We start from the raw sequence: 27,193 nt of genomic DNA, 5'->3' as shown, positions 1-27,193 counted from the left end.
CTCTTGAGGTTCATCCGATGCTTTTTCTGTTTTTTTTTTTTTTGTTTTTTTTGGTCGTTAATCAGGTCACTTCTGCAGCAGCTCAGAGATGTTTTGTGCATCGTTTCATTCATGCTCGTGGTGGTGGATGATGGTAAATTAATTGGCTTGAGCTTCCAGTTTATAACTGAAGGGGAATAAAAAGCAGAGGCAACAAAGAAGAAAAATAACCTGTGACCCCATAACGCTTCAGGTTAAATAAAAAGGAACATCCAGTTTAACGCACGCACAAAACCGACAGCTGAGGTTGAAAATCCCCTGATGCATCCCTGTACATCAATGCACTGACACGATGCACGCAGCACACGCCAAGCTGCCCCGTACACCAGAGGTTCTCAAATGGGGGTACGCGATGCCACTACAGGGGCTACTTGAGCGAGCCGTATATCATTCTCCAATCCCACAATTAACGCTAAAACAACGAATCGATAAAATCGCTAAAAATTGACTATTAAATGCATTGGCAACAAATGTAATTATCGATTAGTTGTGTCGTGCGTTAGATTCACCTGTAGAGCTTTGTGTGTGCGCATGAGTGTTTGTGTGTGTGTGTGTGTGCAAGCAGAGTATTTGTGTGTTCATGCACCACAAGTGTTTGTGTGCACGTGCGCACATCACGAGAGTTTGTGTGTGACACCACGAGTGTTTGTGTTTGCGTGACACCACGAGTGTTTGTGTGTGCGTGCACCGCAAGTGTTTGTATGTGCGTTCAGAGTGTTTGTGTGTGCGAGCGCATCTCGGCAGTTTGTGTGTATGCGCAGTTTGTGCGTGCGCACCTACGAGTGTTTGTGCGTACGCGCCTACGAGTGTTTGTGTGTGCGTGCACCGCAAGTGTTTGTATGTGCGCGCAGAGTGTTTGTGTGCGCGCGCATCTTGACAGTTTGTGTGTATGCGGAGTGTTTGTGCGTGCGCGCCTACGAGTGTTTGTGCGTGCGCGCCTACGAGTGTTTGTGCGTGCGCGCACCACGAGTGTTTGTGTGTGCGCGAGCAGAGTGTTTGTGCGTGCGCGAGCAGAGTGTTTGTGCTTGCGCGCACCACGAGTGTTTGTGTGCGCACCCACAGGTGTTGGTGTGTGTGCGAGCACCACAAGTTTTTGTGTGCGCGCCCACAAGTGTTTGTGCGTGTGCGAGCAGAGTGTTTGTGTGTGCGTGCACCATGAGTGTTTGTGTGTGCGCACATCACGAGAGTTTGTGTGCACGTGCAGCACGAGAGATTGTGTGCGCGTGTACCACGACTGTTTGTGTGTTCACGCAGTGTTTGTGCGTGCGTGCTCACGAGTGTTTGTGTGTGACTTGCGTGCAGGAGTGTTTGTGCGTGAGAGACATTTTTATTTCAGTTTAATCAGCTTAAGTAAGATTTAAATGTGCTTTATAGATAAACTGTTTAAAAAAAAAAAATCTGATTCATCGATTATGAAAATAATCGTTAGTTCCAGCTCTCCCCACAATCTTCCTCTGGCACCAAAAGATGAACTAATCTCACCATCAGTGCGCGTATACTGTATTTAAATCTATATTTTAGCTCCCATGCTAAGAGCCTCCAAGGCCTGGTTTGCTGCTCAGTTGTTGCCTTGACCTACTTTCTACTAATACACTTTCTCTCTTCTTTTTTTGCTCCTCAAGCTACGGTGGAGTGTTACAACCCAAGGACTAATGAATGGACATATGTTGCTAAAATGAATGAGCCACACTACGGCCACGCTGGGACGGTATACGGAGGTTACATGTACATTTCAGGTAAGTTCACCTTAAATTAGTCCAATCAGAAAATGTGGTGGTGATTAAAGAAAATGGGCTGATCGTGATTTTCATGAATCGATTCTTACATTTTTAAAGATTAATTATTTACATTTGTCAAATTGTGAATACGAACCAGTCAAGTTCTCCTAATTTGGATCGAAATTTGTAAACGAATTGGAATCAGAATCCAATCCTAGACTTCAATGGAGCCTCCCATTTCCTGTTTCAAAATGTCCCAAAATACGTTAGTTTACCCATTTCCACATTTCTTTACACCACTGGTTTTTTACGCACATTTTTGTATCACAAATTATATCTTATTCTGAGTTATGGAATAAAAAGTATTATTATTAATATTTTTGTTTTGTTTTTTTAAACAAAAGTTAGTTTTGATCTCAACTGTAAACACACTCTTATTGACATTAGGAGTGTGATGATATCTCGGTACGACGATATATCGCAATATTTTTTTGCACGATTGAGTATCGATATGCTCGCTCTAAATATCGATTTTTTTTTTTTCTTTTTCAATAAAATGTGCAGACACGTCTTCACAGCAATGTTGTCACTGTTTGTTGAAGGAACCAATATATTGTTTACTGTAATATTTCACTATAATGATGTCACTGGTAAGAAAAACCCTATTTATTGTTTACATAAAGCACTATTGGAGATACTTGTGTTTACATTGGTATGTTGATACTTATTTACAGAAATGTTGCACTGAAATAGTGTCACTGTTCATAGGACACTTTTTCAGTTTATTGTCTTAAAAAATTTTATTTTTTTCACTTAATCATTTTTTTTTCTTGTTATGTCATAGATTATCGTAGATTGATTTCTGACCAATATATCGATAATTTGCAGTGTCGTCATATCGTGAGATAATCGTTATCGTGAACTTTGTATCGCGTATCATATCGTGAGGTACCCAGAGGTTCCCACCACTAATTGACATTGTTGGACAGGTTTGGTGCATTGCATTGTGGGATATGGAGTCCTGTAAATACGTTGAAGTGTTTTTGCTTCGTTCTTACTATGATTTCTTGTGTTTGACCCAAAATCAATCACCGTCCTCATGATGTTTTTTTTTTTTTTTTTTTTTTTTTTTGTGAAGCAAATCATCTTTGATTTATTGATCTATGAGGCCTACACTATGACACTATAACATTGTCTCCAGCAGCTTTGATGTTATACTCTTGCTTCATATATTTACATCCAAACAAGCGACTATTAATCTTTTATTATTAAGCATCTTTAACTTTTTTGGCTGACTTTTTTCTCCCCATGTTATTTCTTTTTAAAATGGAGTATCTGAAGTGGAAGTGCCGACCTAACGGAGCTGTTAATTAGATTTTCTAACCCTGACTTCTTAGCGCTGCCTCCACACGCGATCACTGTCTGTGATGTGATAGACACTTTCCAATGAATATTTATTGTGCAGATTAAGCCGAGCAAGTGGATTTTCATTTCAGACCCATCTCCGCAGCAGGAGAAATAATATCGGTCCGAGATGAAAGCCGCGTTTTCTCATCCGAACAAACGACGGCGTAGTGATGAACGATAGAAGCTAATCTGCTGCTAGCCAGCCGCGTCACTCCTTTTGACTTTTTATCACCGCCTCTCTTTGATATTCTAATGATTTCCTCCTTGTTGCTGATATGTTTTAGTGACTCACGCACTTTTGCAGGGTTGAGCTGTAACGTAATGTCATGTGTTGAACACTGGAGGAAGTGGCTGCGTTTGACAGTAGAAAGTGACCCGTGCAGAGTGCAGTTGTGTGTTTATCTGTCACAACACATCAGGTCAGACTCTTTGCTGCTGCTGCGCTGTCCGAAGGCATCCCGTCAGCTGGATGAATGTGACACATGCACTCAGCCCAGAGAGCGTCACAACTCTAGTGAAGTGTAGAGTTCAAACAGCACGAGAGGCTCCAGCAGCACTGCAGTCCAATTTAGTAGTTCAACATCCACTGGTTTTACAGCTCAGAAAAGCATCAGACTAGGGATGGGCGATCATATGACCATTGTTTTCTTTTATTTGTAAAATCACGATTTTATCACAATTTTTTTTTCATTCAGATAATTTAGACTATTTTAAAGTTATTTACCAGTAAAACAAACCAATTCACCTACTTAAAATCATCGCCCTAAATGGGAATAATGGGATAAAAGATCATTTAAGTCAGGGTACTTTTCAAACATTTTTTAAAAACGTATGTAAGAAATGTATCAAACTGGTTCCAAGTACAATAAACATCAAACAAAAAGGCTGACATGCAAAACTTCGTTATTTTAGTCACACACAGTCTTTTTACTTTGTTTAACTAAAGTGGTGTAGCATTAGCAACACTTGCTACATAACAGGGCAGCAGATCAGTCTAGTGATCTCCATTTGTTTTTGAGGTAACGCACATGTTAATAAAATCCCACATTAAAAGCAGTCTTTGAACCCCTCATTGCACAGTTTGGATAATTATATCCTTTTAAGATCAAACATTACTGCTTTGGTTACATTAGGCCTGGGTGATAAGGACCAATATTCATATCTCTATATTTTACCTCAAAATGGCGATAGGCGATATAAACTTGATTAATTTTTTTTTTTTTTACAATATAGTTTTAAAGTATTGAAGCACATACTCTGCTGTAGCTATTTTAATTCCCTCATATTTGCATACATTTTTAGCCGATCCAGGATATGTTTATTTATTTATTCAGTTTATTTCCGACATGGTTACATTCATGCCGAAAAAGGAGACGAGAGAAGCAGTTTGCTCATCTAAGTCCCGTCCCATCCCTAGTTGTCTTTGATAATAACTACACTAATAAAGCTACTGTACAGAGAAGATTTTTATCAATTTCAATGTCTTTGTTTTAAGACTGCAACAAACGACTCCTTTAGTAATCGATTAATCCACCATTTCTTTGAATAATCAAGTAATCAGATGAGACTAATGGCTTGGTTTGCCATTTTTAATGCATACTGATCTTATCACAATCAACAAACAATCTGACAAAATAATTTCACGTGATCTTTAAAATAGAATTATTAGCCTGCGTAAATAAAGGCCTAATGAGCTACGTTACTTAAATAAACAACAGTGCATTTAGATTCAAATTGATGTAAAAACGTTGTTTTTTTTTCTAAATTCAATATTTAAATAATAATACAATACACAACACTTAAGTAGCGCTATCAAAACGCTTAAAGTAAAATAAAAATGTACTAATTAATCACATGTTAAAACACGAGTATTTGTTATTGAAATAGTTAAATTACAAACCGATTCCTTTAAACATGAAGCAAAATAAAAGCACGTTATTTTTAGGTAATCAGTGCTATCGATTTTTACTTGTTTTATCAATAACTTTCTTTGTTTTAAAGATTAACACTGACATTGTTTAGTTTGAGAAAAACACCAACAGATGGAACATGACAAATGCAGCTCATCCAATCTTTTTAAATGCGTCGGTCAATAAAGACACAATGTAACTGGATGCTTTGCACCTGGAATTATTGGAAATATGGTTTTCAAAATAAAAGTTCATGGTTTGTAAAGAGTAGCTCATCCAATCCTTCAGATTTTAGACTCATTGTCTTAGATCAAAGCCAAATGTCTTTTTTTTTTTTTTAAATTGTCATGCAGTTTATGGGTTAAATTATCATTAGGGGTACATTGGGGAGAAATATGTCCTTATTATTGATTAATCTGAATAATAGAGATCAATAAATGCAGTTTGTTTAACTAAATAAATCCTCTATTTACTCTCAGTCCTCAGAAGCCGTTGCTTCTGTTTAAGTGTAAAAATGTCTGCGCACCCCCCCACCCCCATGCTATTAAAAATGTATCTCCTGGTTCCTGCAACGTTTCCATAAAAGAGCTACTTTAGCAGTTTCATTGTGTCAACTCACAAAAGCTGAAAAACGTTGATTCGGGACGTTTTTATTTAATTTGACTGGGGGGGAGGAGCGACTCAAGGTAGGAAGTAGAAAGGGTGGGGAAGAATAGATTATTTAACAGTGAGAGTGAGATGTGAAGTTGTAGAACATATTGTGCTTATTGTGTTGTGTAATCAAGCCAGTATAGTGACAAGTGTGAAGCTCAGCTATAATGGTGGTGGCTGTGGACAGAGGGAATGAGTTAGTGGTAGTACCTAAAGCAGGTATTTGGGATTAACGTGTCTAAAGTTAAGCCCAGTATGAGTTTTATCCCACATCCCAAGGCGTGCCAGTGCATCGTAGACCAGTATTTGTGCAAAAACCGCTACTTCACTTCTGAGTAAATAACCAGGTGATATCATCTGATATTTATTTAAACAAAATACCAACTTTTAATGTCCAATAACTCCTACAGCACATCTTTAATGCATATTTTTTGAGCAGGGTTTATGTTTTTTGTCGAGTTTTCTACCCTCATAGATGAAATAACAGCCTCCTGTGTGTGTTAGTCATTTGTGTTCAGAGATGCGTTGCATCATTTTACACCTGAAAAGTGTGAAATAATGTGACAGGAAGTGAAAGACTTGATAAAATAAAACAAAGCCTTCGCTGTGAAGTGTGACAGAATGAATTAGCATGCTATTGTCTGGAACTGGAACGAATCAGAGGCGTCACTTATTTTAAGATTACAGGTTAGATCTGTTTGTTGGCTGGTGAAGGGGAGTCTGTTGAAACATTTCAGTGCTCAAATGATGCCTTGGTTTTCATTTTAATTGGCAAAATTACAGTAGGAGTAATGCATTGTGTTCAAACGTTTCCGTTTCATCAGTTTTCTATCATCACATGTCATTACAGGCTATTAAAACGTCCCCAAATCGTGCCAAATGTGCAGAATCTATGCTTGATTGAGTTAACTATTGTCATAAATAGTATTTTTCTACACTGTAGACGTGTACCTAATGCTCGGGCTGAGATCATGCCAGATTTTGCACAACATTTGACGTTTAGTGGTCTGCTAAAGCTAACATTAAAGGCTGAGCACCTGCTTTACAGGGAAAAAATGGTGGAAATCTGTGAAATTTTCCCAAAACACGTCAAAGTCCTTCGTATCTTGTCATATTACGTCAGATTTTGCAAGAGAATTGACGTTTCCGTCTCTAAAGACTCATTTACGAAGACAAATTGCGTGTAAATTTGTGGTATTTTCACTAATTCAATGTCAGATTGCATTTGCTTGATTTTGTTTGTTTGAAATTATAAAAATAGTAAAGAAATTTCTAATAAATCTGTTTCAGGAAGAAAATGTATTTATCTTTTGTCAGTTTTCTGCAAACACAGTTCACAGACTAATGGCCCAGGGACGGTTTATTTTTAAAACTGACCACTGCGTATCACTGGGAAATATATTGAGATTCAAGATATATCGAGTTTTCCATTTTGGCAATATAGAAAATTGCAATATCACCTGTATCAATATATTTTTGTTTTATATCTTATTTTTTGGTAAAATACTCGTTTTAGGAGTCACTGCTTTTGCTTTTTCTCATAATAACTACAGAACTCACTCACATGTGCTGTCCCTTAGCGGAGAAAAAGACAAAAGTGGCATATATTGTACATTAATAAATGTACCTGTGTGGTATTTTGCATTTGCAAATTTAACCTATAATTGTGTTTGTGGTGAGATTTTATTGAGTTAAAGATATTGAGATTAATATCATATAGCTGCATATTGAGATATGAGTTATGGTTTTAATCACCCAGCCCTAATATTGTCCCAAAACATGTCGAAGTCCATCATATCTTGTCATCTTATGTGGAATTTTGTAGGAGAATTGACATTTTCACCTCTGGCAACTCTTTACCAAGACGTGATATTTTCATAAATTCAGTGTCTTTATTCATTTTTTTTTTTATTATTGAATTGAGTTGAATGTAAATATATACTAGGGATGTAACGATTAATCGTAAGGCAGTTAAAAATCGATTCATAGGTACCACATCGATGCTCTGAAAATTGAATCGCAGTACTTTTTTTAACCAGCAGAGGGCGCAATATATTAATCCTTCCAGAAGCGGACGTGACGGGTGGAATCTGCTACTATTTTCTTTCTGGCCGCCATTTACTGTTAAACATGCTCATAAATAATTCTTTACTCCTTTAGCACCAAAAGTATATCTGTAATATTACGTGAATATCTGTAAAAGTCATGTCTTTCTATTAACTCTGTCTGCTAGCATAGCTTCTCTTCTTCACTGGTGGAATAACTGCATGCCAACCGACTACTGGGTTACCAGCGCCCTCTGCTGGTCTAAACAAATATCTGACGTAAATACAGTAAAATTACTTTTTTTTTTTTTTTTTTTTTTTAAAGTCCAATCGTTAAGGCACAAAATACATTTTCAGTTGCACTTTTAAAAAGAAAAAGAACTATTGTTTATTATAGAACCAGAATTTAAATTAATAGGCTTCTTCATTTGTATTATTCCTTTATTTATTTCATTCAAGATTTATTTTTAGTTAAATTGCATCATTTTGAATAGTTTATCAAGGGATTCTTTTGACAATGAAAAATAAAAGGAAAATAGTACAGTATTTTCCCCAAAAAAATAAAGGAATATTTTTCAGTCATTTGTCAACATTCCCATATTGTAAAATAAATCGTGAGAAAATCGTATCGTGAACCCAGAATCGTGAATCGAATCGTATCGGGAGTTGAGTGAATCGTTACATCCCTAATATATACATATATATGTGGTTCTTTTGATCTTTGTTGATACTGACAATATGTTCAATACTGTTGCCATGTAAATGTTTATTTAAAAAATTATAAATGAAAAGTTAAAAAAAAAACAAAAAACAAATTGAGTGATTACATTTCCTGCTTGATTTTTTTTTTTTTTTTTTTTTTTTTTTTTATATAAAAGTATACAGTATATATATTTTTCAGGAAGTGATTATATTATTTTCTGCCCGTTTTCTGCGATCATAGACAATCATAGGCTCTACGTTGTGGTCCACAGACTCGTTTCTTTTTGAGTTAAATTAAATAAAATTCAGCTTTATTTACTGTATATTGCGCAAATCCCAACAATAGCCATCTGGAAGCACTGTCAAAATATAACATTCATAAGAAAAAAACCCAACAAATCCACGTGAACAAGTATCAGCGACAGCGGGAAGAAACGACTCCCTTTTAAAACTGACGAATGCGCCCCTGCTAACGTTGTCAGCTTTAGCCAAAGAGTAAAGTAAATGAGCAAATCATCGTAACGTCAGTGTTAAATGTCATTCTTCCTCCTATACTTTACTTATTCCACATTTTCCTGCACCATTGGTGAAAGCTTTTCTCTCTCACTGATGGACCTCTGTCAACAGGACACTGAGTAATAATCAGAGAGACCGAAGCGTCTAAAGTGATTCGAAGTATGAGCCGAGCCCCTGGAGAGTAATTACAAGGAGCCCACTTTGACTCCTCGTGTACAGCTTTTAATAACACACTTGTTAATGGACTTCTTGATGAGTGAAATGGATCTTCAGCCTTTCTTTGAGCGCCATCGTCTCACGATCTGCAGCCTCACACATTCTGAGTCACCACAGCTGAACGAAATGCGTTCTGCAGCTCCTTCTAGTCATTTTGCCCTAAGTGGGGGGGAAAGGGGAGGGCTGACTTATACCCAAATGCATGCTGGGATTGTGTTCCTCTATTTTAAGCCTTCCCTGTAGACATGTCCTGTTTTTTTTTTGTTTTTTTTTTTCCCCCCACTTTGCCTCAGCTTTGTGCGTCCATGTTTGTAGATGTTTGTAGCATGTGTCGTTAGCATTAGCATCAAGCAGCCAATGACATCACGACAGTTATAGATTAAATCAAAGGTGTCAAATACAGATCAGTTTGATCTCAAGTGAGCCACAGATTTTATGCTGGAAAACGAGTAATTTCTACATTATTGTGTCCTAGTATCACCAATATCAGACCAAACAGGGTCTTCACTTTATATTTTCTACATTTTGTAATCATTTTCTATTGAATTAAGGGAAATATTATGCAATAGTTTGGGGGAAAAAACTAAATTGTTACAAAATCTTTAACTTTTCCTCAGAGTTTAACGTTAACAATGGCTGCAGTTGTGCGATATAAGCACCAGGAATGTTGAGTTTAATTTACACAATGATTCATGTTTTCTTTATCATTTTTCACTTCAAAGGGCCAGATTTTTGCCCCCAGGCCATGAGTTTGACACAAGTGGATTAAATGATTCATTTTAGGATTTTATGAATTGATATTGGGAAAATCGACTTAAATGGATCAATACACACGCTTGCGCGTACACACGCTCACGCACGTGCGCACAAACGCCCATGCGCGTACACACACAAACGCCCATGCGCGTACACACACAAACGCCCATGCGCGTGCACACACAAAGGCCCATGCGCGTGCACACACAAAGGCCCATGCGCGTGCACACACAAAGGCCCATGCGCGTGCGCACACACAAAGGCCCATGCGCGTGCACACACAAAGGCCCATGCGCGTGCACACACAAAGGCCCATGCGCGTGCACACACAAAGGCCCATGCGCGTGCACACACAAAGGCCCATGCGCGTGCACACACAAAGGCCCATGCGCGTGCACACACAAAGGCCCATGCGCGTGCACACACAAAGGCCCATGCGCGTGCACACACAAAGGCCCATGCGCGTGCACACACAAAGGCCCATGCGCGTGCACACACAAAGGCCCATGCGCGTGCACACACAAAGGCCCATGCGCGTAGACACACAAAGGCCCATGCGCGTAGACACACAAAGGCCCATGCGCGTAGACACACAAAGGCCCATGCGCGTAGACACACAAACGCCCATGCGCGTGCACACACAAAGGCCCATGCGCGTAGACACACAAAGGCCCATGCGCGTAGACACACAAAGGCCCATGCACGTAGACACACGCGCAAACGCACAAACGCTCTTGCGAATACCAACATACACGAGTACGTACAAACACGACTACGCACAAACGCGAGTACACAAACGCTCATGCGCGTGCACACACAAAGCTCTGCAGGTGAATCAAACGGCTCTGCGTCGTGGTTAGTGACATTAATCACACAACGTTTTTAATAGTCAATTTCATCGATTCGTTGTTGCATCTTTACTACGTAGGAAAGGTAAATGTGGTGCAGTAATACAGCTCCACCTACTCTCTCAGAAAATATAAAATGATCTGCTATACATCTTCTCTGGTGGACATGCCAGCTCCTCTAAAGCTCCTCACATCCCATAATGCAATGCTGTGAACTTTACAGTGGAGATCGAAACAAACTTAAGCAACAATTTCAACCTTTGAGTAAATGATCGTTGGTTTATTGATTCGATCTTTGAATCTTAATTGTGTCTTTATCTGATTAATAACGATCGTCTCCTGCAGCTTTAGTTCCTGAGTCTAATTTCTTCTCTTTTCTGATTGGTTCCTGCAGGCGGAATCACTCACGACACTTTCCAGAAGGAGTTGATGTGCTTCGACCCGGACGCCGACAAATGGACTCAGAAAGCTCCCATGACCACGGTGCGAGGCCTGCACTGCATGTGCACGGTGGGGGACCGCCTCTACGTGATCGGGGGGAACCACTTCAGAGGAACCAGCGACTACGACGACGTGCTGAGTTGCGAGTACTACTCTCCCGCCCTGGACCTGTGGACGCCCATCGCCGCCATGCTGCGCGGCCAGAGCGACGTGGGCGTGGCCGTGTTCGAGAACAAGATCTACGTGGTGGGGGGGTACTCGTGGAACAATCGCTGCATGGTGGAGATCGTGCAGAAATACGACCCCGAAAAGGACGAGTGGAACAAAGTGTTCGACCTGCCCGAGTCGCTCGGGGGGATCCGGGCGTGCACCCTCACCGTTTTCCCTCCTGATGACATCCTGCGATCGCCGTCCAGGGAGTCGCCGCTATCGGCGCCTTGACGACTACAGGGGGCGTGGCCTGTTTTGTACCATGTGACCTTTTACCCCAAACACGCTGTATAGACATTGTTTGCACTTCCTCATTGGACGACATCAGTACCGCCCGCCCCCCCTCCCCGAGACGAGCGAGTAAACCCTCGTACCGACTGCGTTTGGCGACCTAATTACATGTTACTGTTGCATCCTGGGTAATTTTTTGGCAGGAATTACCTTGTCTTGAAAAGTGACTTTGCAAATCAACTTTTCTACCTGATGTCGACAACATTTTTCTCATCTTTGGGTGTTCCACCTTAAGATTAGGACAACCACACTGACTCTCTATGCTAGGCTACGCCAGGTTAGCCGCAGGCTAGCGATAGCGTCAAACGAGCTAGCTGGTTTCTACACTCAGGGCTTGGCCCAGGTCCCATTTTGTCTCTGACTCTCAGTTTTTTTCCTCCTGCTATTGATATGAAACTGTTAACAAAAGCGTTTTTTAAATTTAATAAATCTGATTTTGGAAATTTAATGTTGTCTTTGTCTTAACTGACTTTTAGCGTTCATCTAAATCTTAAAGCTGCTGGAGACGATCGTTTTGATCAGATAAAGACACAGTGTCGGCCTTGTAGATCAATAACTTAAAGATCATGTGATTGAAAAGAAAAACAACTGTAAAAACTTTTCTGTACTTTGTGATTTCTTGTGTTTCTTCAGTGTTCTAGTTTGTTCTCAGTAAGTCTTCACAAAATAGTTGGAGAAATGCAGAAAAACAGCAAAAATACACAATATTATTCAAATGAAATACAAAATTACTTGAAATTGCACGAAAAAAACAACAAAAATACATAAAATTACTCCAAAAACGCAAATATACACAAAATAATATAAAATATAATATAATAAAACTAAAATTATTCAGAAATGCACAAAAGAACTGATGACAAAAATACACTTTGTTGTTTCCCGTGTTAATGTTGATCATTATTCTAAATGTTGATCATGTGACCTTCAGTTTTTGTGTTCCCAAGAGACTCCACATCCCATAATGCAATGGGCTGAGCTTTACAGTGGAGATCAAAACATAGTTGAGTTGGAATTTCAACCTTTTACATCTTTTTTTTTTGTATTATTTATTTGATCTTCTGAGGTCTAAACTTTGTCTTTATCTGATGAATAATGATGGTCTCAGCAGCTTTAAATATGTGGGTGACTAAGATGACTCAGCTGTTCTGTTCAGATGGACCTGTTGAACGTTTGCTGTGGTGAATAATTAGCAGTGAACTACGTAATGAGATTACAGTCATCGTTGATTTCAGTGAAATGTTCTCCCTGCGTTCAGCGCTAAGCTAATCTGAGACGTTGGCTGTAATTCAGGTTATTCTGAGGACACGCCCACTTTCCTCGTCTCTTTGATCAATCTTAGGCCTCGGCAGGATGTGAGCTGTGTTAGGGATGAGCTCCTGATGCTGTGCTCACACCGTCACCTCCAGCCGTGGGAAACAGCCTGTTCACCTGGTTTGGACCATTAAAGCTTTAATGGGAGCAGATGGTGTCGGACGTCTGCTGCACATGATTAATGACCACTAAAGGTTGGGCTAATCATTAGAATGAAGGACTTTAATATTCATCCTCATGGTTTGTTTCTGTCCCGTTCATTACAGTGACATCATTTATTATGATGACTTTTATTATCGTGTCTGATCTGAGGGTCACATGATCAACATTCATGTCAACATTTAGAATAACGACCATTCAGAGCATCAACACAGGAACTTACAAAGAGTTTGTTTTTGTTTTCATTTTGTGTATTTTTTTATAGTCGTGTATGTTTTGCAAGTAATTTTGTGTCATTTTCACATTTTGTGTGTGTTTGAGTAGTTTATTGTGTATTTGTGTCATTTTGTGTATTTTGTCAAGTTTTTGTGTCTTTTGTTTGTGTTTTTTGTCCTTCTGTTGTGTGTCCTTTGATGTCATTTTATATTTATTTTTCTCATTTTGAGTTTTCTGTTGGAGTCATAAATAGTCGTGTATTTTTCAGTTTTTTTATTCTAATTTATTTTTGTATATTTTTCATTTCATTTTGTGCATTAATCTCGTCATTTTGTGTTTTTTTTCTACTTTTGTTTTAAGAACTCATTTTATGTACCAGTATTTTTTTGTGTTTTTCTTTTGTTGTTTTTTTAATATTCTATTATCTTTCTTTCATTTTGCGTGTTTTTCTAGTTCTCGTGTGTTTTGCGAGTAATTTTTTGTTGCCATGTTGTGCTTTTGTAATAATTTTTGTCTATTTTTATTGTCATTTTGCGTATTGTGGGATGTATTTTAGTTTGTGTATTTTTGTCTTGTGTGTTTTCTGAGTCATTTTGTGAATTTGTTTTCATCTTGTATTTATACATGTTCTATTAACAGGAAAAAACAAAGCGTTTCAGTGTGTTTGTCATTTTGTGTATTTTTGTAGTTGTGTGTTTTTTTTTTTTTAATATTTTTGTTGTTTTGAATATTTATTCATTTTGTGTACTTTTTCATGCCTTTTTTTTTTTAGAGACTTTCTCTGGTCATTTTGTAAATTCTTTCTCAATTGTCATTTACAGTCCTTTAGTGTGTAGCAAGTTTGTGTATTTGTATTTTCTTTTATTTTTTGCTTGTGTGTTTTTTCTGATTAATTTTGTGCATTTTACTTGTCATTTTGAGTCTTTTTTTTTGGGTACTTTTGCAAACCATTTTATCTTATGTACTGGTAATTTTTTTTAATTATTATTATTGATTATTGATCTTTTTTTCTGAGTGTGTGTTTCTTGTTGAAGTCATTTTATCTTATTTTTATTTCATTTGGTGTTCTTTTATGGTTGTCTTGTGTGTTTTGTGAGTAATTTTTTGTTGCCATGTTGTGTTTTTGTATTTTTGTAATAGTTTTTGTGTATTTTTGTTGTCTTTTTGTATGTATGTATATTTTTAAATCATTTTGTGTATTTTTGTTGGTTTCTTTTGTGCATTCTTCAGTCACTTTGTACGTTTCCGAGTCATTTCTCACATTTACTTTTGCGTGTTGCCCAGTTTGTCCTTTAGAGTTTTACACGTTTCCCACGTCGGCCATTTGTTCCCACAGCATCTGTCCAAGAAAAGTAATACAATGTGAATATTCTAAAAGCTATTTTTTCCTTTAGTGCAGCAGTTTATTGTGAGTCCCTCCATCACAGAAGCATTGCATTATTTAAAAGAGACGCTTTTAATCATTTTAATGGATGAAATGTGAATAAACAAAGTGTAGCGACCAAAAGCTGCTGAATAAGTGGAAATAAAATGAGATTTAATGCATTTAATGTTATTTATACACAAACATCTGATCTGATGAATGTTCAGCTGTTAATGTAACCAAAATAACTTATAATAAAAATAAGTTATCATGAGTAGGATTACAGCTGAAGATGATTTAATTATCAGATTATGAAATATTTTGACATTACATTTTACACACCTACTTGATATTTGGCTCTCTATCCATCGTGGTCGTCACAGGGTGAATAATTATTTCCCCTAAAGTGAAAATGTTTACAATAATGTGGTTTGCAGCCAAGAATGCGTCCATCACAGCGCCGCAGGTTGAAAATCAAGGACAAAAGCAAACAAGCACAAAGGCACCGACGACCTGCTTTCAGACATTGTTTGCGTTTAATTTAATGTTTTTAAGTGTTTTACTGACGTGTTCTATGAGATCAGACATGGGACACTAGCAACCAGGGGGCCACATGAGGCCCCCCAAGGTAAACGCAAACAGAGGACTCCAAAAACACACAAAATGACAGAAAAATACATAAAACAATAGCAATGATACACAAAATGATGACAAAAATGCACAAAAAAAAACACATTAAGGAGTTGAAAAAAACACACAAAATGAGAGAAAATATTAAAAACAATAGAAAAAACTCAAATGGACTCCAAAGACACAAAAAATGACAGAAAAAATACACAAAAAGATGACATGTTTTTGGTTTTTTTTAAGTTTTCCATATTATTTTTTTTTTAGATTTTCAAGTTTTTTTTAAGATTTCCATGTTTTTTTTAGATTCTCACATTTTTTTTTGATTTTCACATTTTTAGATTTTCCCGTGTTTTTAGATTTTCACGTTTTTTTAGAATTTCACAATTTTTTTTTAGATTTTCCCGTGTTTTTAGATTTTCACGTTTTTTTAGAATTTCACAATTTTTTTTTAGATTTTCAAGTTTTTCAATTTTTCACATGTTTTTTCAGATTTTCACGTGTTTTTCATTAATGTCATTGACACAAATTACACAAGTGAAAAATCTGAAATACATAATTGTGTAAACATATATTTGAGACAAAGCCAGTGGTTCTGATGTTTGTATTATTTGATCGTCTCTCAGACCAACATGGCGTCTCGTTCCCTCATGAATATGAGCAAAGGTCGAGTCCTTGTTGTGAATAAACTGTCCTGATTCTTTTTCTTGTTGCACAGCTTGTTCCTGCCTAAGGATGGGGATGGGATGGGGGTGGGATGGTGGTGGTGGAGGAGGTGGTGGTGGGATGGGGTGGTGGTGGGATGGGGATGGGGATGGGATGGGGGTGGTGGGGGTAATATTTTGTTCAACATCTGCCCACGACTGAACCCTAGATTTGACTTTATGCTTCAGTGGCGTCACAAAATGATCCAATAATATAGAAAACATTAAAAAATACATAAAAATGACTCCAAAAACACAGAAAATGACAACATTTACAAATTTAATGCTTCTCAAACATGCTAAGCAACAATAAAAACATGAAAAATGACTCAGCAAAAACAAAAAAAGGCCAAACTCTAACCTGTGCGTTGATCTGTGACGACTGTTGTTGTAATAATTCTCTAATGTAATCTTAGAGTAATGAGCATCAGGAACATGTGTTTTAATAATTAAAATGTGTCTCTGAGGATTAATTACAGCTCACACTAAAATAAAAACTCCTCATTAGATAAACTCAGTCTAAATGTTTGTATTCTCTAACAAACATCATTTTTTATTTTATTTTATAAAGGAGCTGCATAATTACAGTGATTATATACAAATGTACATTAGTACATTATATGTATTTATTATTATACTGTTTTTTTATAAATGTATTTTGAAAATAGAAATGTTAAAATTACAATTTAAAAAGATATATATATAATCCTTATTATTGTTATTATCAAAACAGAATCATTAGGGTACGAACCCCCACCCCCACCCCCATCCCCATCACCACCACCATCACCACCACCACCCCATCCAGTTCGTTCCTTTCCAACTGTTACTGAACTCATTTTCCTTCTTATCATTCCAGCCACTAATAAACTAATAAACTAGTCAAATAATAACTAAACTAATAAACTAATACAATTATAAAATAATAAATACACTAATAAACTAATAAACTTATATAATAAAAATAAAAACTAATAAACTCATTTCCAGCTCCTCCTCATCATCTTCTTCCCTGAGGCTGATGTTACTTCATCCAATGCTGCCCTCTAGTGGATCTCATGGAGAACAACACACAGCTCACATGGTTTCACTGTTTAAACAGGCTCATCCATCCATCATCCATCCATCCATCCATCCATCATACATCATACATCCATCATTCATCCATCCATCCATCCATCCATCCATCCATCCATCCATCCATCATCTATCATACATCCATCATCCATCCAGGGTCATCCATCCATCCATCATCCATCCATCCATCCATCCATCCATCATACATCATACATCCATCATTCATCCATCCATCATCCATCCAGGGTCATCCATCCATCCATCATCTAACCAGGCTCATCCATCACGCTCATTCATCCATCATCCATCCAGGCTCATCCATCCATCATCCATCCAGGGTCATCCATCCATCCATCATCCATCCATCCATCCATCCATCCATCATACATCATACATCCATCATTCATCCATCCATCATCCATCCAGGGTCATCCATCCATCCATCATCCATCCAGGCTCATCCATCCATGCTCATCCATCCATGCTCATCCATCCAGGCTCATCCATCTAAGCTCATCCATCCATCATCCATCCAGGCTCATCCATCCATGCTCATCTATCCAGGGTCATCCATCCATCCATCCATCCATCCATCCATCATCTATCCAGGCTCATCCATCAGGCTCATCCATCCATCCATCCATCCATCCATGCTCATCCATCCATGCTCCCACAGCATCAGTTAATCCAGTATTTATTTACACAGAGACAAACTGAGAATAAACAGGATGAGATGAGATGAGACGCCTTCAGGGAAACTGGTTCTATGACCTTGAACTGGGACGTTTAATGGAGCAACTGGTTACAACTCAATAACTTTAATCTGTAATTAAACAATAACAACAATTATTATTATTCATTTATAAAAGTTTTTGCTTGGGCTGGTTGTAAATAATGTATATATTATATTGTGTTTATGTCTTCAATGTGTGAGGACTACAGATGGAAAGTAGCTCATGACTAAATCTGGTACATTTACATGAAGTATTGAACAGTTGTTCATTAATGTGCACTGTCCTCTCCAAATAAACAAATCAAGTAAAAGTAAAGTATTGTTGTTATAAATAGGGCCATGCTGACGTATCCAGTGAATCTATTTATTTCCCATGTGACTATTTGTGTAACCATCTTTCTGCACGTGCTCACTACAGCTGGATGGATGCACTCGTGATGACCAACGTTGGTCGTATAAATGACACAAACAGAGGAACCTACGTGTTTCTCACATCTACGAACTCAGTGGAAACGAGAAATGATTGACCAGCTCAGTGACGCACACACTCTGGGATTGATTGATCATCCCTCACACAGTGAGGATGACGAGGATGATGAAGCACAGATGGACAGAGAAAGATAAGATATAATATTAGATATGAGTTCATATTCAGATATGAGTTAAGATAAGATGAAAGATAAGTTTCAAGATAAGGTATAAGATAAGATCAAATACAAGACAAGATATGAGTTAAGATAAGATATAAAATTTAAGATAAAAGTTAAGATATAAGATAATATTTAAGATGAAATAAGAGTTAAATAAGATATAAGATAATGTCTAAAATAATACAAGATAAAATACTGTATAAGATGAGATAATAGATAAAAGAACAAAGATAAGATGTAATATTAGATATGAGTTAAGATAAGATTTAAGATGAGATCAGTATTAAGATAAGGTAAAAGTTAAGAAATGATATATGATAAGATAAGATAAGATAATATGTAAAATAAGACAAGAAAAGATACAAGATAAGATAATAGATAAAAAAAGAAAGATAAGGGTTAGGATTAGGGTGGGAACTGGCGGTCTGGGGGCCACATGCGGCCCTCGGTCTAATTCTGTGCGGACCCCAAAGTGAACACAAAACAAAAATTACTCTAAAAACACATCAAATTATAGCAAAAATACACATAACTTCTCTAAAAATATACATTATGACAACAAAAATACACAAAATGATTGAAAAATGCATAATGTGTATGTACATATATATATATATGTCTTTAATAATTTATATATTTATTTAATCATGTATTTATTTATTTTCTTATTTTCTTATTTATTAGATTATATATATATACTGTATATATTATTTGTCTGATAGAATCAAGGATGAAATTTCTAAATACTTTTTCATCTTTTCTTTTCTTTTTCCTCAGGCTTTTTTTAATGAAAAGCTGCTCAGTCAGAACTTCACAGTTTAGCAAACGTTGCTTTCATTTTCTGCTCTGTTCAGACACACACACACACACACACACACACACACACACACACACACACACACACACACACACACACACACACACAGAACAACAGTTTGATTTAAAATGTGTTTTCCATCCTGACTGTACGTGATGTTCTTTTCAGCTGTCGCCACAAAAACCAGTCACTGGCCTTTTGCTGAGTCATGTTCTGCATTTACAGTAGGAGAGTGTTTTTGAAAAGTGCACAAAGTTACACACCCTCATGTTTCTGTGTCATCTCCCACTCCGGCCTGTAAAAGACCTCCTCCCAGTTTAACAGGGACCACAATCTGAAATAAAGTGTGTTTGTTTCCCACAAATACAGACCTAAGATGGCTTTACTGTAGCAGCGTGTGGAGGAACAATAACAATAGAAGGATTAAAGGATTAAACACAACGTGACTCCAAAACACACAAAATGGAAGACAAATATACAAAACAACAGCAAAATGCACAAAATGAGAACAAATATACTGAAGAATAACTTCAAAAGCACAATAAGACAACAAAAATGTACAAGATTACTCCAAAAACATACTTGGTGACAACAAAATATTAAGAAATAATGGAAAAATATACACAACAACAAAAATAAACAAAATGACAAAAGAAATACGCAAGAATAAGTCCAAAATCATGATAGGACAAATGCACAGGGTTACTCCAAAATCACACAATATGAGAAGAAAAATACAAAAAAACTACATAAAAATTTACAAAACAACAGCAAAATTGCACAAAATGACAACAAAATTGCACAAAATGAAGTGCAAAACACACAAGCCAACAAGAAACTGCACCAAAGTAACTCCAAAAACACACAACATGACAGAATATTTTACAAAATGTCAGGAAAATATACAAAAATACTCAAAAAATATATTATGACAACAAAATGACAGAAATATATACAGAATAACAGTAGAAATACACAACATGACAATACAAATTGACAAGAATACCTGTAAAAACACTATAGTACAAAAAAATGCACAAGATTACTCCATAAACACACTATAAGACAACAAAATACTAAGAAATAACAGAAAAACATATAAAAACAACAACAAAAATGACGACATTTATTGTAGATATCTATAATAAAGCCTTTATTATAGATATCTACAATAAAGCCTTTATTATAGATATCTATAATAAAGCCTTTATTGTAGATATCTATAATAAAGCCTTTATTGTAGATATCGATAATAAAGGCTTTATTGTATATATATATATCTATAATAAAGGCTTTATTGTAGATATATATAATAAAGCCTTTATTATAGATATCTATGCTATGAACGGCGGATGCAGCAGCTGTATAAACATGAAGAGTTCACCACTTCCTAAAAGCCAGCATTCAACACTGCAGGAAGCACAAAATGAGATTGGATCTGATCTGAGGGTCACATGATCAACATTCATGTCAGCATTAGAATAATAACCAATCAGAGCATTAATACAAGAAAGAACAAAGAGTTTATGTGTGTATTTGTTGTCGTTTTGTGTGTTTTTCAGTCATAATGCATATTTTTATTGTCAATTTGTAAATAGATTTTTTCATTTCATGTGTATTTGTTGTTGTTTGATGAGTTTTTGACTTATTTTGCATATTTACATTGTCAATTTGTATATTTTTCTGTCATTTTGTGTATTTTAGTGGGAATTTTGTACATTTGTATTTCCTTTTGTGTGTATTTGTTGTTGATTTGTGTGTTTTTGAGTCATTTTGCATATTTTTATTGTCGATTTAAATATATTTTTCTCATTTTGTGTATTTTAGCAGTCATTTTGTATATTTTTCTGTCATTTAGTGTGTATTTGTTGTCATTTTCTCTGTTTTTAAAGTAATTAATGTAATGTTTTTGTTGTCATTTGGTACATTTTTGGAGTCCTATTGCATTTTTGATTGTCATTTATGTCTTTTTTCTGTCATTTCTTGTATTTCTTTCCCATTCTGTGTCTGTTTGTTGTTGTTTTGTGTGTTTTTGGAGTTACTTTTGTGTATTTTGGTCATCGATTTCTGCTGTTTTGTGTCTTTTTTTGTCTTTTACTGTGTTCTGGAGTCGCCTGTGTTTGTATTAACATATTAAATGGGGTTTTGACCAATGACCATCAGAGCTTTTAACTGTCAGAGCGATTTAAAAACACACATAAAACAGTACTTTGTTTTTATTCAAAGAAATCACAGTTTAATAAATACTTTACACAAGCTCTCACAGAGAGACGAATAATACAGTCCATAATATATTGATTCAAAAATTCACACATTGCTTTAAAAAAAAAAAAATACATTTCCATTGTTAAAACGGAGAGAAGTCACTTTCCTTTGCAGAAAATATAACAGTTATTTAGAAAGAAAACAAAATATCAGATTTGAAGCTAAAATGATATAATCTAATATAATAAATATAACGCTAACATAATTCAGCACATAGTGTTTTACTCCATTATCAAATTAATTGACTGACTCCAAAAAAAGTTAGTTTAAACAAAGAAAACTTGTATAAATATTGTAGTTTGTGATTTATTATTTCAGTGCATTATTTTCTATTAAAAGTAGCTTTTTAGAACTGAGCCCAAGTAAAAAAAAATCTAAATGAATATAAAGGAGAATAAAGATCTCATATGAATCTTTTTTTTTTAAACTTTTTTTTAGACAAAAAAGGAAAATATATAAATAGATATTTTGTGTATATTTTTTCCAACAGTTTTGATATTTCTGACATTCTGTTGATGAATGTGTGTTTATGTGAATAAAAGCTTGACTTTCTGTCTCTTCTTCTCTCTCGTTGTGAATGAAAAAATGTCAGCATCCTTAAATTTGTGTAGCACCCCAAAGTCCACACACAAAACTGACAAAAATCACAAATATACACAAAATAACAACAAAAATACACATAAATAACAAAAAAAAATACAAAATGAAAACAAAAAGACAAAAAATTCCTCCAAAAACACAAAATAACAACAAAAATACACAAAAATTACTCAATACATTGTACAAAAATTACAACAAAATAAACAGAATGACTCCAAAATCATAAAAAACTGCAATAATATACACAAAATGACAACAAAAATAATCGCAAAACACAAAATGACTCCAGAAATACACAAAATGACAAGAAAAACATTAGAAAATTAAAATAAGATACACAAAAGAACAAAAATCAACAGAAATACATGTAAATAACAAAAACACAGCCAAATAAAAACAAGTGTTTCCCCACAGTTTTGCTATTTCTGACATTCTGTTGATGAATGTGTGTGTTTGTGAATAAAAGCGTGACTTTCCGTCTCTTCTTTTCTCTTGTTGTGAATGAAAGAACGTCAGCGTCTGGTTTTTAGATCATCAGCTTTCTTTAAAAAAAGGAAAAACTTTCCAGGAATGCAGTTTTAATTGGACACGCTCAGTTGTGTGGTGATAAGCGCTGATGTGGAAGGTTCTTTGGGTCACTGGGATCATGTGACGGTTAATGAACTGGAGGAGGAGGAGCCTAATGGTGGGACTGGTTCTGGGTCCATTCACAGAGTCTCGGTCCGGTCCATCACGGTGACGCTAACCTCATGTTTCCTCTGCTTCCTGTGTCTCCACAGCAGAACTCCCAGCAGCACCAGCACCAGGAGGCCCAGTGCCCCCCCCACCAGCCCAGCAGTCAGAGGCAGGCCTCGGCCCGGGGGCCTGAACGTGGCACAGGAGCCCTGGCTGCGTCCCGCCTCGTTCAGGGCCAGCACACAGACCTGGGTCTGCTCCTCCATGACCCCCAGGGACCCGCTCCTCTGCTGGGGGCCAAACGTCTGCCTCACCTGCCCCCCCGCCGTCACCACGTAGGCTGTCACAAAAGAATAGGGAGCACACCATCTGAGGACGACCTCTGACCCGTTCCACCACACAGACTTGATGTCAGGGGCCTGGGGGGCCACAGTGTACAGAGTGAACCCAGGGCACAGGCACCCCATGGAGGCAGCCAGCTCCTCACAGGGGGGCTGCTCCTCCAGGCAGGGGCTGTAGTCGCAGCGCTGCAGCGTACGACCACCAGGGGACAGGGTCACCACCTTAGGGGGGCCAGAGGTGGGGTCCTCACCTTCATAGTAATCCACAGGAGGAATCCCCGGGTCCTCAGAGGGGGCCCCGTGGAGTCCGAAGGACTCGGTGGGGGAGGAGTGAGACCCAGAGAGGGAGCAGAAAACCATGAGGAGCAGATAAAGCATCACAGGAGGAGGAGCCATCGCACTGTAGATCACACACACAGACACACAATCAGCTACACACACATCTATCACATAGGAAACTGGTGGCACGGGGGCCACATGCGGTCCATGGATTCAATTAGTGCGGCCCCCAAAAGTCTAAACACAAAATAACTTCAAAAAACAACAGAAATGACAAAAAAAAAATACACAAAATGACAACGAAAACAATAAAACAATTACAATAAGATACACAAAATAACAAAAATACAGAAAATGTTAACAAAAATACACAAAAGTAATCCCATTACATCAAAAAAAAAAAAAAATTAAATGACAATAGAAATACACATAAATAAGAAAAAATACAAAAAAAAACACAAAATGACTCAAAAAAACTTACAACAATTTCAGCAAATTACAAAAAATCCAAAGACATTAAATAAACCAATAATACACAAAATGACTCCAAACTCATAAATAAAACCACAATGAGATACTGAAAATGACAACAAAAATACACAAAATGACAACCAAAGAAACAGAATGATTCAAAAAACATAAAAAAATTCAATAAAATATACAAAAGGACAACAAAAATACACAAAATAAATAAAAAAAAATACAAAAATACACTGAAAACAACAATAAAAACATAGCGACCTGTTGATCTTTCCTGTGTTAATGATCATCTCTGTTAAGTGTTCAAACGGTTCTCATTCATTTGCTCCTCCTCATTCCTGGGGGTGCGACTGTCGATGTGAATATGGACTTTAGGTAGTCAGTGATAACTGTTAATTTTACATTCATTGTCAGAACTAGTAAACATGAGCTTTACAGTATATCCAGGGCTTTTATTGTGAAAGGCGTTGCAGTCTGTTTAATCCTCTGATATAAAAACTAGTTTAAGTCTGAGAATATTTCAGCTTTTTTTTAACAGAACCACAAACTGCAGCTTTGGTAAATTATTAACGTGTACAGTTAGTTGTGCTCTGCCTGCTTTAGATAATCCTCATTAGTTTTATTTTGGAGGTACTTTACTCCATCTCAGCATTCCTCACGCTGTTGCACAACGACGTGCCTGCACAGCCCTCATGGGTGTGTTTAGAGCGTCTGTTCTCCTCAGGAATCACTGATATATTATTATAATAAACGCTGTGTGTGCAGAGTGAGATAGAGAACCATAGAACGTACCTGGAGGTGTCAGAGATCCTGATCCTCTGTCTGTGGGTGAGTTTTCCTCCTACTCACTTCACCCCCTCCTTATATCACACTCCTCCTGCTGAACAATCGCCTCCTTCTTCTGTCCTCCAGCTCCTCCTCCAGCTCCTCCTCCTCCTCCTCCCTCACGTCTCAGCAGCTCAGCTATGTGTCTGTGTCTGTGTCTGTCAATGAGTGTCTGTAGCACTGACCGTCCAGGGTGAAGAATTTCTCGATGAATGAATCACACCATGCATCACTCACACTCATTATGACCTTTTGTGCTTCTACAATTTTTGTACTTTTGTGTTTGATGTCATTTTGTGTCTTTCACTCTCATGTCTTTTTGTCATATGTGTAGTTCACTCTCATTTTATGTGTTTGTGTTGTTGTTTCATGTGTTTTTGGGATCCTTTTGTGTATTTTTATTGTTATTTTGTATATAATTCTGTATATTTGTTGTTGTCTAGTGTGTTTTTGGAGTGATTTTGTGTATTTCTGCTCTTCTCTTTTGTATTTTTCTGTAATTTGAGGTATTTTTCTGTCAGTATGTGTGTTGTTTTTCTGTATATTTGTCGTCGTCTTGTGTGTTTTCTCTGTAATTTTGTGTATTTGTGTAAACGAGTCCGTCATCGAGCGTCTGTATCACTGACGGTGCACTCCAGTGTAGCACCCATGATCCAGGATTGAGTATTTCTCAGTGAATGAGTCACACCATGCATCACTCTCACTCATTAGGAGCTCTTGTGTTTCTCTGTGAGCCACAGAAGGTGTGGAATCCTCCCTGTCACACATGAGAGATTCTGAAAGAAAACTCCAGTCAAAGGGTTTTCATATGACTCTGAAGAAGAACTGAACAGCACGTCCTGCTGACGAATGAATGACCTCAGGCCACAGCTGTGGTTCACATCCAGCTGTTGGGAGTTCACACGTCTGTTGCCTGGCCAACAGTCTGAATAAGTTCTATTGTAGATTTGACAGACAATGGGACAGACCTGACTCCAACCCCCCTCACACCTCTGACCAGCCTCACTCCAACACCTTCACCCCCCACATCAAAGCTACAGTCTCACCACAGCTGCTTCCAGAGGCTCTCTCCCCTATCTTCCCCCCCTCCTCCCCCCCTCCCACAGAGACACCTTTCTCCATCAAAGAGAGAGATGTAAATAGACTTTTCAGGAGACAAAACCTCCATAAGGCTTGTGGACCAGACTCTGTCTCTCCTTCCACCTTAAAGCACTGTGCTGATCAGCTGTCTCCAGTGTTCACAGACATTTTTAACACCTCACTGGAGACATGCACCGTACCAGCCTGTTTTAAGGCCTCCACCATCGTTCCTGTCCCTAAAAAGCTGAGGATCACAGGACTTAATGACTACAGACCCATCGCTCTGACATCTGTGGTCATGAAGTCCTTTGAACGCCTCATGCTCTCCCACATCAAGGACATCACCGACCCCCACCTGGACCCCCTGCAGTTTGCTTATAGATCCAACAGGTCTGTAGACGATGCTGTAAACCTGGCTCTCCACTTCATCCTCCAGCACCTGGACTCCCCAGGCTCCTACGCCAGGATCCTGTTTGTGGACTTCAGCTCTGCTTTCAACACTATAATCCCAGCTCTCCTTCAGGACAAGCTTTCCCAGCTGAACGTGCCAGACTCCACCTGCAAGTGGATCACAGACTTCCTGTCTGACAGGAAGCAGCACGTGAAGCTGGGAAAAACCATCTCTGCTCCCCGGACCATCAGCACTGGATCTCCTCAGGGCTGTGTTCTTTCTCCTCTGCTCTTCTCCCTGTACACCAACAGCTGCACCCCCTCTCACCAGTCGGTCAAACACCTGAAGTTTGCAGACGACACGACCATCATCGTCTCATCTCTGATGGAGACGAGTCTGACTACAGGTGGAGACAGACCGGCTGGTGTCCTGGTGCAGCCAGAACAACCTGGAGCTCAACGCTTTAAAGACAGTGGAGATGATATCAGACTTCAGGAAGAACCCAGCCCCCCTCACCCCCCTCACCCTGGGAGACTCTACAGTGAGCTCTGTGGAGTACTTCTGCTTCCTGGGGACTATCATCACTCAGGACCTCAAGTGGGAACTGAACATCAGCTCCCTTATCAAAAAAGCTCAGCAGAGGATGTACTTCCTGTAGCAGCTGAAGAAGTTCAGTCTGCCAACAAAGATGATGGTGAACTTCTACAGCTCCATCATCCAGTCCATCCTCTGCTCCTCCATCACCATCTGGTACGCTGCAGCTACTGCCAAGGACAAGGCCAGACTGCAGCGTATCATCCACTCAGCAGAGAAGGTCATCGGCTGCAGTCTGCCCTCCCCGTGCAGG

General features: G+C 37.8%; 2 protein-coding genes across 5 annotated transcripts in view; one reads left to right on the top strand and one right to left on the bottom strand.

Moving 5' to 3' along the window:
• Nucleotides 1–12,180, top strand: part of klhl13 (kelch-like family member 13) — a 58,884-nt gene extending 46,704 nt beyond the window's left edge. For 3 of the 4 annotated variants that reach the window (XM_028466777.1, XM_028466778.1, XM_028466779.1), the window contains 2 exons: nt 1,662–1,775; nt 11,203–12,179. In XM_028466777.1, the coding sequence (XP_028322578.1) occupies nt 1,662–1,775; nt 11,203–11,690 (602 nt within the window). In that variant the 3' untranslated portion in view covers nt 11,691–12,179. Of the gene's footprint in view, nt 1–1,661; nt 1,776–11,202 lie in introns of all 4 variants that reach the window. The other variant, XM_028466776.1, reaches the window with a different exon arrangement.
• Nucleotides 12,181–22,564: 10,384 nt separating this feature from the next.
• LOC114475997 (leucine-rich repeat neuronal protein 4) lies at nt 22,565–24,930 on the bottom strand. The gene is made up of 2 exons (XM_028467232.1): nt 24,843–24,930; nt 22,565–23,691 (listed from the first exon to the last, which is right to left on the bottom strand). The coding sequence occupies exon 2, from the start codon at nt 23,685–23,687 to the stop codon at nt 22,983–22,985; it is 705 nt and encodes a 234-aa protein (XP_028323033.1). The 5' UTR covers nt 23,688–23,691; nt 24,843–24,930; the 3' UTR covers nt 22,565–22,982.
• Between the last annotated feature and the right edge of the window lie 2,263 nt (nt 24,931–27,193).

The sequence above is a fragment of the Gouania willdenowi genome, chromosome 14, assembly GCF_900634775.1.
Source record: "Gouania willdenowi chromosome 14, fGouWil2.1, whole genome shotgun sequence".
NCBI lineage: Eukaryota > Metazoa > Chordata > Actinopteri > Blenniiformes > Gobiesocidae > Gouania > Gouania willdenowi.
The sequence above is the reverse complement of the archived record's forward strand: the minus strand, read 5'-3'. Positions and strand labels throughout refer to the sequence as shown.

Coding starts and splice junctions, on each gene's coding strand:
- LOC114475997 (XM_028467232.1), bottom strand. CDS start 23,687: ATGGCTCCTCCTCCTGTGATGCTTTATCTGCTCCTCATGGTTTTCTGC.